The sequence below is a fragment of the Vanacampus margaritifer genome, chromosome 1 (assembly GCF_051991255.1).
Source record: "Vanacampus margaritifer isolate UIUO_Vmar chromosome 1, RoL_Vmar_1.0, whole genome shotgun sequence".
Lineage (NCBI taxonomy): Eukaryota > Metazoa > Chordata > Actinopteri > Syngnathiformes > Syngnathidae > Vanacampus > Vanacampus margaritifer.
This window is the reverse complement of record NC_135432.1, coordinates 64446946-64458996: the sequence shown is the minus strand read 5'-3', so window position 1 is coordinate 64458996 and position 12051 is coordinate 64446946. Positions and strand designations below refer to the sequence as shown.

Sequence of the window (12051 nt, the reverse complement as noted above, 5' to 3'; positions counted from 1 at the left end):
GTATTTTTTTTAGGGGTGTCACGCGCATTACATTTTCTTAATCGCATGAATAGTTAACTAACGATTAATCGCAAATTTTATATCTGTTCTAATAAAATATTTAAGTTTTCATACTCTTGTTAACATAAAAGTGAAAAAAAATTTAACTAATAGAAATATGGCTGCATATTTTAGTCATTTAAGCAGTAATTTTGTTATAATTTATAAAATTAAGTTTAAAATTAAAAGGATGTACTGTAATGTAGTGTGATATTGATTTGTGTTTTTCTGCCACTAGATGGCATAATTGCATTTGTAAGACACTGGCGACAGCTCAGTGCATTTTTCTTTTCATATTAAGTGCTATCTAATCTTTAACATGAAGTAACTTGTGAAATTCTGCACATTTTTAAAATTGTAAAATACAACTTCTCCACAAATATATGCATTATTATTAAATCCATTACTGTTATATTTTGACGTGGACGTGTTCCCCCATGTTTGCACTTTTATTTGAGGGTGGGAGAGCCCACACCAATTTCATTATTACTTTACTGTTTTTTTTTTTGTGGCATTAAAGGGACTTTAAATTAACTCCCTAATTTTAACACCCCTAAAAATTTGGGGATCAGGCTAATCAATGTATTGCCGCTACTGTTTCTCCAGGTGGACCTGCAGCAAAATCCGTGGGAGTGCAACTGCGACGCGGCGCCCCTCAAGCGCTGGCTGGAGGGCCTCAGCGCTGTGGTGGTGGTGGGCGAGGTGGTCTGCCACTCGCCAGAAAAAACCAAAGGAGTGGACCTGCGCTCACTCTCCATGGAGATCCTGTGCCCGGATCTGGAGCTCCAGGAGGACCGGGAGCAGCGGGCGGTCACCTCCACCGTGCCCGACGGCGGCGCGGCGCTGGGCCACCCGGACCCCGAACCGGGTTCCCTGATCCCGCCCGGGAAGGACTCCATCCCGCTCTCGGTTCTGGTTCTCAGCCTTCTGGTCCTGTTCGTGTCGGCGTTCTTCGCGGGGGCGGCACTCATCGCGTACAGCCTAAAGCGGCGCGACAAGCTGCCGTTCCGTCGCCAGGGCGAGGTGGACCTAGCCGGCATCCAGATGGAGTGCGGGATCTTTGCCGAGGGGACGCACCACCACCATCACCACCACCACCACCACCACGGCATGGCCGAGACACCGGCCCAACACAACCACGTCTACGATACCATCTCAGTGGCCAAAACCCCCGACCCCGAGGAGCGGAAAGAAGGGGAGTCCGACGCATACCGCTCCGTGGCCGAGAAAGACCGGGAATGGACCCTCCAGGTGACCTCGTCCCCCATCAGCACCGTGGCCGGGGCCATGGGGCCTCTGGCGCCAGGCCTCCACGAGAACGGCATCCTGTGCCCCACTGTCATCGACAGCCAGGGTCCCACCCCCAAGGTAGAACTGGTGGACTGCCTCTTCAGACTCCCCGCCCCGGAGTTCCGGGATCTGCCGGACAGGTACGCCAGGCCGCCGCCCCGCTACCCTCACCCGCAGGACGCCCAGCCGCAGGACGCCGCCTCCTCCGCCGGGCCCCAGACGCGGGTGCTCACCGCGTCCTCCGCCGGGGGCGGGCAGGGCGGCGAGCAGGGCGCTCGTCTGATGACCACGCCGGACTACATGGAGGTTTTGGACCGCTCGTACCAGTTTTAGCTGCCTACCCCCTCTCTGGAGGTCCTGTACAGACGCTGGCGAGGAGCCCTTGGGGGGGACTGGACTACAAACTATTCCTGGATAACAAGCTGGGTCACTTTTTTTGCCCCGCGTACTACTCGTATCAGCAAGGATTACCCGTTTCCCGGATCTCGGCCTGGAGGGATGACTTGAGCTCCGGATTTTGTTGCGGGGGCGTTGAAAGGTTTTCACGTTGGCGGCAGCACTTCGCAACATCAAAAGCGGGAGAGTCGGGGAAATAAACAGCTAAAAGTGCCTTAGCGACGAGCAGCCAGCAAGTGTGGTCGATGCTTATTTTTCTAATGAATACAAATCTATTTATCTAAACTACTCCAGGATGGATGGGATGACCAATCAGAGTGGAGGAGATCCCAAAAAATACGATTGGAATTGTTTATATTCTTTCATGTCATCCCATTAAATTCATTTCCAGCTGAATTGGGTATTTGGCAGCAGAGTACTGAGATTATTGTTATTATTATTATTATTATTATTATTGTGTGAATGCTGAAGAGCTTATTGAGGAAATCTGGGCTATTTTGACACGCTCACAAAATTCCCGCAATGGTCATGACTCATTTGTCCACCTTGTCGACAACAAAATTGCCAAATTCAGGCAAACATTTGACAAACGTACTCGATCCTTCCACATTTCTCAATCCGTTCAACCATTTCAATGTCAAAATGTTCCGTTCAATTAGGACATCTTGGGATCTCATTTTTACATTCCAGAAAATTCCCATTTTAGGTATTAGTCAAACGTCTAAACAAATTTCCGTTTCTTATTCATCCGCCTGCATAAATCCCCACACCCCCTCGAATTTGGGGTCTTTTTTACAGTATTCAATTGATTTAACAGTATTACACATAGAGTGCTATCTTTACATTCCAAAATTTCCACTTTTCTCCAGGATTCCAAAATTTCCACTTTTCTCCAGGATTCCAAATTTTCAATTGTAAAATTCCCAAAACAATTGAGACATTTTGTCTTTTTTTTTCTTCAACACTCGTAAACCACTCATACTGTATGTCTCGAGAACAATTTTTCCACATTCCTCAAATTTGCAAATTCTTTGGTATTCCACATTTTCCACAATAAAAAAAAAAAAGACAAATGAATGCATACAATTTAATATTCTTTGTAATCGTCTCCACTGATACAAAACCTTTCCAACTTTAAAATACTAAACCATTTTAGGACATTTTGTCAAATATTTTCAACATTCCAAAAAATGACCCCTTTTTCCCCAGAATTCCGCATTTTCCATGGCAAAATTCTCAGTGGAATTTTAAAAATGGTTTTGTAGCGCGTCCACATTTTTCATTTGATTGAAACCATTTCAGGACCAAAATGCGCAGATCATTCAAGACGGCAGCACTTTATATAAACGTACTTGGGAATCTATTTGGCCTCATGTTAGCATGCCAACTGCTAGCATTTGATCATTTCTCTTTGAAAATAGCAGCTGATACAGGGAAAAAAAAATGTAAAACTCTGATTAATGTGCCTCAGCACTTTATCCAATCACGTCGCCATCTCATCAAACCTCCCGTCCATTCTCATTAGATTAGTAAGAAATGCAGCATTTGATGTTGCGTGTTTTTCATTCATTTCCTGAATTTTTTGAAAAAAAAAACGGCATCGTCACCGTTCAGCATCAGCTCTTTAGCATTCACACTCCATTTTTTTTTTACCGACATGGCATTTTCTCACCATGACTTGAGTTGATTTTGAATGCCGGCCTACAGTGGAAGGACACTGCGGTGGTGGATGAATTTGGGAGGGGGGGGGGGAGGGGGGATCTCCAAGGACCCCCAGCTCCGCATTTTCAGTGAGCTTTTCTTTTCTCCTCAAAATATGGACCAAAAAAGCAGGACTTTTTTTTTTTTTTTTTTTAAACAAAGACCACGCAAAAAAAAAAAAAAAGAAGACAAAGCTTACCAACTATCAATGATTATCTTTTACCAAGGTATCTTTTTATGTGCTCACATCCTACAAATATTAGAGGCAGTTGTGAATATATTTATTCTTTGTTTTGGTTGATTTTTATTTGGGTTGTTGTAAGGGATCACGTTACTATCTTGACTGTATAGTATGATTCTGCATCTGCTTCAGACGCCTTCTTCTTCTTCTTCTTCTTCTTCTTCTTCTTCCCGCCGACCCGACAAGTACAATAAAGGGTGCTACGTGAACGCTACTGTGTGACCCGCTTTAAAAAAAACAAGCACATCTTTCACACATCACAACAAATTCCCACAGAATTCCACATATGGCAAAACTCGCCAAATTCATGTAAAAAAAAATATGTTTTTTCCTTTTTCTTTCACATTTCTCAACCAATTAAAATATCAATCAGAGCATCTTCTGAACTATTTTCCAGATTCCCAATTTTTTGATATTTTTTTTTAAACGTTTTTTCAGGATTCCAGATTTTATGCAGCAAATTCTGTGAATGCGTCCACATTTATTCACCAACTGAAGCCAATTCAATGTAAAAATGAGACGTCAGCTGTAGCAGTGGAAAAAAAAAAGCGGTGGTCTATCAATGACCGGTCATTCACTGCCATTGACGGTTATAAACGTCAAAAAAATAATTTAAATTTTTACATTAGTTTAACATTTTTTTTCGACTTTTGTTAACAAGAGTATGAAAACCTAGATTTTTTTTTATTGCACATTTAGAACAGATATAAAATTTGGGGTTAATCGTGAGTTAACTATCGAAGTCATGCGATTAATTACGATAAAAACATTTTAATCGCCTGATGCCCCTAATTTTTAATAATCATCTCGTCAGGCGATTAAAATTTTTAATTGTAGTTCATCGCGAGTTAACTCATGATTAATCACAAATTTTATACCTGCTCTAAATGTACGTTCAAGATTTTTTTCCCCTACGTTTTCATAAAAAAATGTAAACTAATAGAAATAGTTCAAATGAATTTTTGACGTTTATAGCCGTCCATGAGTTAATGTTGCCCTGAAAACATCTGGGAAATATTGGCAACATTCCAACAAATTGAAAAAAAAAAATTAAGTTTCTTCTACCAACTTTTGTTTTTGTTGTAACTTCTTCATCTGCTTCAGGTGTCGTCTTCTTTCCTCGCTCGCTCTCCCCTCAACTTTTTTTTTTTTTTTTTTGATACCATCCACTTTCATGTATCCTTCTCTGTCTGCCTTTGATTCGCTCTCTTGCTCCCATCTTTGTTTTATTTTTCTCGACTTCCCCTCTGTCTTGGTTTACAAAGACCGTCAGCTCAGCATCGCAGCTCAGGTGCGCGACGCTTTTGCTCCGGACGTTTTTTTCCTCGATGCTGTTTTACGCGCACTCTCAATGCCCTTGGAGATGCTACATTACAAGCTGACGCTTTTAATTTTTTATTATTTTTTTTTTTTATTGTAACGCTACCTGCTGCTCTAGACCAGCGGTGTTCAACCCTGGTCCTCGAGAGCCACAATCCAGCCTGTTTTTCCATGTTTCTCTCCCCTAACACACCTGGTTCACGATCAGGATCGTTATTAGGCTTCTGCAAAGCTGCCTGATTAGCTGATCATTAGATTCAGCTGCGCTGCAGGAGGGAAACATGGAAAACAGGCTGGATTGTGGCTCTCGAGGACCGGGGGTTGGCCACCCCCCTGCTCTCGACAATTTTCTGAGTTCTACTCTCGATGCTTTGTACAGCTTTTACAAGCAACACTCGTTAATTGGTCTAGATGTTTCTCGTGCCACCGTTTGTTCTAGATCCTCCTCGAGGTACTGTTGGTTGCTCCTCTAGATATTCCTTTTGCTGTTCTTGTCGGGGCTCCTCTATATAATGTTTTAGTTGATGTTCTGGATTCACCAAGATGCTGTTTTGTTCCTCCGGTGCTATTTTAACTCTTTGACTGCCAGACGTTTTCAGAAAAGGGATGCCGTGGGTGCCAGCCGATTTTAAGCATTTTGACTGATCTTTCAAGGTCCACAGAAAATTATGTGTTTGGACTATGGAAACACACATACTACCAAATGAAAGATTGGACTGTCATCTTTCATCAGAAAAAAAAGTTTGTTTCTACCTTCTTCCGTTTTTGAGTAATCAACAATAGAAAATGGTTAGTTTCACCTCTGTTTTGAAAAAAAACGTCTTTTAACGTCTTTGGCACTCCTCCATAGGATTTTACTAAACGTTATTTAACGTTTTTGGCAGTCAAAGAGCTAGATGCTCCTCTCGATACCGTGGCAAGCGATGGTCTAAATGTTTCCGTAGACTACTCTAGGTGTTCCTTTAGAAATCCTGTTTTGTTTCCAACTTGTTGCCCTCTACATGCTTTCCTAGAGGTTTCTGCAGCAGCTCCGAAAGTTACTGCATCACTTGTTTTTCTAGATGATGATCTCGATACCGCAGTTTTGTTCTTTCCTTTCTAGGTGCTCCTCTTGATAGTGTATTAGTTGCTGCTTCCGGCATTTCTCACGCTACTGTTAGTGGCTTTTCTAGACGCTCCTTTCGATACGGGTCTTACTGCAGATGCCGTTCACAGATATTTGTAGACCAAACAGCCCTGGTATGTTATTCCCCTTCGAACAATCGCCTCTCTTCACACGCCTCCTCACTTACAGCGCAGCGCGCGTGTGCTCAGCAGGTCTTTGTCATTGCGCGTGTTTATTTCTTTATGCATGGCGGACAATCGTTTGAGCCAGTTTGCGGCACCACCGCCGCCGCCGCCTCGGTCTTAATCCTCTAAAGCTGTGTAGTTGATGCACATCGCATCGGCGTCCATTGTCTGGAAAGGCAAAAAAGCGTCCCGCTTACAATTCAACGGCAGTGAACGCCACGAGCGCCTAATCAGAGAAGCCTGCCTGGCTTTTTAACGCTCGCTGCTTTTTTTTTTTTTTTTTTGTATTGTGACTGGACTCCCGTACATGTCATGGGAATTAATTTCTTCTTGTGGCCACTAGACAGATGTAAGCTGTGCATAAAATGCAAAATAGGTAGACGGGCAATAATCATCTGTAACGTCTTCCTGAAACGCTTATTTGCCGCCACAATATACACATTTGTGGTCTTAACACTTAACAAGATGCTAATTTGTGGCTATGAGATTGAGGCCACAATGCACCAAATCGGTATGACGTGCACACAAAAGCCTTATTTGTAAGTTTAATACCATTCATGGGGAAACATTTCATTTCAATTCATTCAAACATTCAATTTGTGGCCTCGGAAAATGTATAAAAGGAAAATAGAACATTATGGCCACAAAATGCTAAATCATAGCCATAATATACTCACCATTCATAAGGTATAAAGTGTGCACTAATTAATAATTCTTTGTGACAACAAATACGTAATTTGCAGCCACAACGTAAGTATAACGAAGACACGAAATACTCACTTTTGGCCGCACGCCAGGCCCGTGTGGGCCAAATTGAAATCTGATTGGTTAAAGATGAAGTCAACTGTAAACATTTCTTGACAATAATATGTTATAGGCTGCGTGTATACAATGTAAGAGTTATGCAGCAAAATCCAGCCGTTTTGAATTCATGTCACGGGGCGGCCATTTTGTCACTTGTTGTCGACTTAAGATGACATCATAGCTCAGGGCTCAGGCAACGACCAATCACAGCTCACCTGTTTTCGCGCAACTGGGATGTCATTCTAAGTCGACAGCAAAATGGCCGCCTTCTGATATTGATAAAAAACGGATGCATTTTGCTGCTTAACTCATATTCCACTAACGCAATATTAACTCTTTCACTGCCATTGACGGCTATAGACGTCGAAAATTCATTGGAGCTATTTTTATTAGTTAAACATTTTTTGCCCCACTTTTGTTGACAAGAGTATGAAAATCTAGAATGTTTTTATTGCAAATTTAGAACAGATATAAAATGTGTGATTAATTGTGAGTTAACTAGTGAAGTCATGCGATTAATTATGATTACAAATTTTAATCGCCTGACGCCCCAAATTTGTAATAATGTTTTCTTTTTCTTTAATTCATTCATTGCCATTGACGGCTATGAACGTCAAAAAGTCATTTCAATTATTTCTATTAGTTTAACTTTTTTTTCCCCACTTTTGTTGACAAGAGTATGAAAACCTAGACATTTTTTATTGTACGTTTAGAACAGATATAAAATTTGTGTTTAATCATGAGTTAACTAGTGAAGTATTCGATTAGTTACAATAAAAAAAAATGTAATCACCTGTCGCCCCAAATTTTTAATAATCTTTTTTTTTATGAATTTATGGCAGTGAATGAGTTAACCCGAATACCGTATTTAGACTAGTGGGCCTTAGAACATATTGTCAAGAAATGTTAAAAAAGAAACACCACAGCCAAGAGAAATGCTACGAAATGAAGAGAATAGAATGCTGGCAATATATTAACTCATTCACTGCCATTGACGGCTATAGACGTCATAAATTCATTTGAACTATTTCTATTAGTTTAAATTTTTTTTCCACTTGTCAACAAGAGTATGAAAGCCTAGATTTTTTTTTGTACATTTAGAACAGACATAACATTTGTGATTAATCGTGCGTTAACTAGTGAAGTATTGCAATTAATTAAGATTAAAAATTTTAATCACCTGACACCCCTAATTTTTATTTAATCTTTTCTTTAAAAATAAATAAATAAAATAATTGTGATTATTTTTTCCAATTTTTAAAAACATTTTTTTAAAGTTTAGATTATTAAAAATTAGGGGCGTCAGGCGATTACCATTTTTAATCGTCAATTGCATGACTTCACTGGTTAACTCACGATTAATCACAAATTTTATATCTGTTCTAATGCAATAAAAAAAATTCTAGGTTTTCATACTCTTGTTAACAAAAGTGGGAAAAATGTTAAACTAATAGAAAATAGTTACATTGAATTTTTGACGTCTATAGCCGTCAATGGCAGTGAATGAGTTAATACCATTTTATGGAACAAATGTTAAGAATTCAGGCTGTAAATGTAGGCCAATGCTCCCGATAGAGGTCATCAGAAGATGGACGGCTCGCCATGTGTGTGTTTGACACGCGGCTGTGCATTGTGAGTACGTTTTTGTGCGCGCGAGTGATCTGACAGCCTCGTCATGGTTCACGTGTTCGGGTCCTGTCAGAGGCGTCCTGTCACCGTGCGTGCACAGAGAAACAAGGAAAGAGGCAAAAAGAAAGAACCAGAGAAGAAAAACCCTTCATTTGGCCGAGCGGAGGATGAAAGAGTGTTTAGACTTCAAACGGCCGAGGGCCTCTGCGCATCACGTTGCATCCTGATCGTCCTCCAGCCGCCGCAATGCCGCTTGGAAAAAAGGGGAAATGGGACTCCGGGTAAGACATTCTGGACAATTAGACAATGTCAGACAACTCGGGCATTTTGCGCAATACGTGATGAGTCTGTCTGTTATGGCTCATTTTGATTTGACTCCATAGGAAGAATGGAAATCGTTTGCTTTAAAAAAAATAATAATTTTTTTTTAGTTTTAGTATTACTTTTTTGTTGGTATCTGTTAAGTGTGAGATGTAAAAAAAAAAAAAAAGTTACAATAAGCATGTAGTATTTATTTATTTATTTATTTTTCAGCAGCACTTCCCGACGTGTGAGTAAGTCATCCTTTTGCGAGTTACAAGTAACTCCAGTCCTGAGTCAAGTCCCGAGTCAACACTGCCAAGTCTCAAGCCATCCACAAGTACTACACTTTGAGTTTCAAGTCATTTTACTAACGTCGTAGATGATATTATTTCGGGTGACCATCAAAGTCAGAGTGGCGCAACAAATTCCCGTGTGTTCCCAGTGAGTTTATGGTCTCATTGACTATGCAGCTAGCAATGAGAATTAGCAGAGAGAGAGAGAGAGAGAGAGAGAGAGAGATTTTTGATTTTGAAAAAATACATTTATTTGCCGCTCTTATTTACATTATTTTCTTAAACACACAGGTCGGCAAAGAACAATTCAATAAATAGACAAAAAAAATAAAATGCTTTCACAGCAGAACACAGAGAGAGAGAGAGAGAGAGAGAGAGAGAGAGAGAGAGAGAGAGAGAGAGAGAGAGAGTGTTGTTAAAGTCCAAGTCGAGTTGCAAGTCTTTTAACATTTTGCCAAGTTGAGTCTAAAGTCGTCAAATTCATGGCTGGAGTCCAAGTCACATGACTCGAGTCCACACCTCTGGTTGCTTCTGAATGACATACAGTAAAAGAATGACAATTCCAACCGAACCTCAGGCCACACAGCTGTCGTAAAAACTGGCCCAGACGATATAAATGCATTTGCTGTCAAACACAACTTTAAACAATGAGAATGACAACCAACTTCATATCGCATTTCGATATTTTTTCACAGCCCTGATTCTGTATTTTATTTCCCCCCTAAAATCTCATTCCTGGCCCTCTTTTTGCATAAACATGTGTAATCCTTTTGCTGCTGTAATGCGAATGCTCAGTTGTCGACGTTTTGAGCTCGATTTCCCAAGTCGGCGGTGGCGCATCGCTGCAGAGGCTTTCGGTCTTGGGCGGGCATGACAAACGGCGGCGGCGGCGCCGAGCGGGTCGTCCCTCACGCAAACATTTACATTCCTGTATCGGCAGCGCCGCACGGACGTGCCGGTAAACAAGCACAATAGTGTAATGGCCTCTGCATTGCAGTAACGCGACCGTCGCTCTGTGGCCGACATTAGCATGAAGGGAACACACACGCGCGCGCACACACACACACACACGCACGCGCGTGGATAGATAGCTAGATAGAGAGAAGAAGGAGGAGGAGGATAATAAGAAGGTAGACTAAAGAGGATACGAGGAGATTTGAGCGAGGAGGAGATGAAAAGGGAGGAGAGAGATCAGCGAGCCGGCGTTTGCTGGCTTAAGGCTGCCCGAGGACTCGTTAATTTGCGGCAGGGAAAAAAAAAAAAAAAAACGAGGAGGAAGACAAGCTTCTGTAGGTGCGCTCTTAAAACTGCTGGGTCAAAAACTAACCCAAATTGGATAACCCAGCGCTGGGTCCAAAAGGGGCCGTTTTGACCCAGCACGTTGGGTCAAGATTTTGATCCAACAAGAGCTAAAAATGGACCCGTACGGATGAGTTTGAGCTAGAGATAGACCGATATGTGTTTTTTTCAAAAAGGCCGATAACCGATATTCGGAGCCGATATAGATTTTCCCTAAAAAGGAGGCAAATAATATTGCTACTTTGTTGTAATGTCTTAAAACATGTTTATTGAACAATTTTTCAGACTTTTCAAAATGTAGATTATAAATTTCTAACAAAATGTTCAGGAAGCTCCCAAGGTTATCAGTACGTCTTAAAAAGTTGAATGGAAACTTAAAGTAAATACTATATAGCTCTCTCTAGTTTTCTACAGTAAATATTTGTTTCCAAAATGTAAAAAAAAAATATCAAAAATCTTAAAAATTATTTTTTTGATGTAATGTATTTTTTTTTTTTTTAATTTTTAACTCTTTGACTGCCAAAAACGTTAAATAACGTTTAGTAAAATCCTATGGAGGAGTGCCAAAGACGTTAAAAGACGTTTTTTTTTCAAAACAGAGGTGAAACTAACCATTTTCTATTGTTGATTACTCAAAAACGGAATAAGGTAGAAACAAACTTTTTTTTCTGATGAAAGATGACAGTCCAATCTTTCATTTGGTAGTATGTGTGTTTCCATAGTCCAAACACATAATTTTCTGTGGACCTTGAAAGATCAGTCAAAATGCTTAAAATCGGCTGGCACCCACGGCATCCCTTTTCTGAAAACGTCTGGCAGTCAAAGAGTTAATAGTCTTTTGTGGATTCCACGTAACAAACGGGCGACTTGTGTTTTATTTAATAAATAATAATAAAGATTAAATAATAAATAAATATTCCATTTGCGGACCTCCTGCAGTCACACAATCGAGTGGGACGTTCTTTTTAAGACTTGAACGCACACTGTGCAGCAATCCATAAGTTTCATTTTTTTTTTATGCGTACCGTTTCAAAGCCAGAATACGCTTTGTGGACGACACAGTGTGCAACAAACCATAATATTTTTCATCTTTAGCTGACACAAACTCCAAAAAAAACAGTATTTCCATTTTGAAAACGTGAATCTCTCTCTTTCCCTCCGTTGTTGATGTGGGACGGTGTGGACAGGTGAGTTGTCAACATGACACCAATGTTTGATTCCTTGGCTGGGAAAAGTAACGCGTTAGATTAGTCGCACATTTTGGAGTAATGTTTGACTTGGTAACATGTTAGCGCCATCACTTAAATGATGTTTTTGTGTATACTAGCTTAAGATGGCTATTGTGCAAAAAAAAAAAAAACATGACGCCGCGCTGTTTGTCGAACACAAAATGGCAGCTGTGTGAAGGTGTTTATTGCGGTAAGCTGATGCACGTCTGTCAGCGTG

General features: G+C 40.8%; 1 protein-coding gene across 4 annotated transcripts in view; it reads left to right on the top strand.

Moving 5' to 3' along the window:
* LOC144048675 (SLIT and NTRK-like protein 3) overlaps window positions 1-1815 on the top strand; it is a 46869-nt gene extending 45054 nt beyond the window's left edge. For all 4 annotated transcript variants that reach the window (XM_077560902.1, XM_077560916.1, XM_077560910.1 and 1 more), the window contains one exon: window positions 646-1815. In XM_077560902.1, the coding sequence (XP_077417028.1) occupies window positions 646-1662 (1017 nt within the window). In that variant the 3' untranslated portion in view covers window positions 1663-1815. The remainder of the gene's footprint in view (window positions 1-645) is intronic.
* The last annotated feature ends 10236 nt before the right edge of the window (window positions 1816-12051 follow it).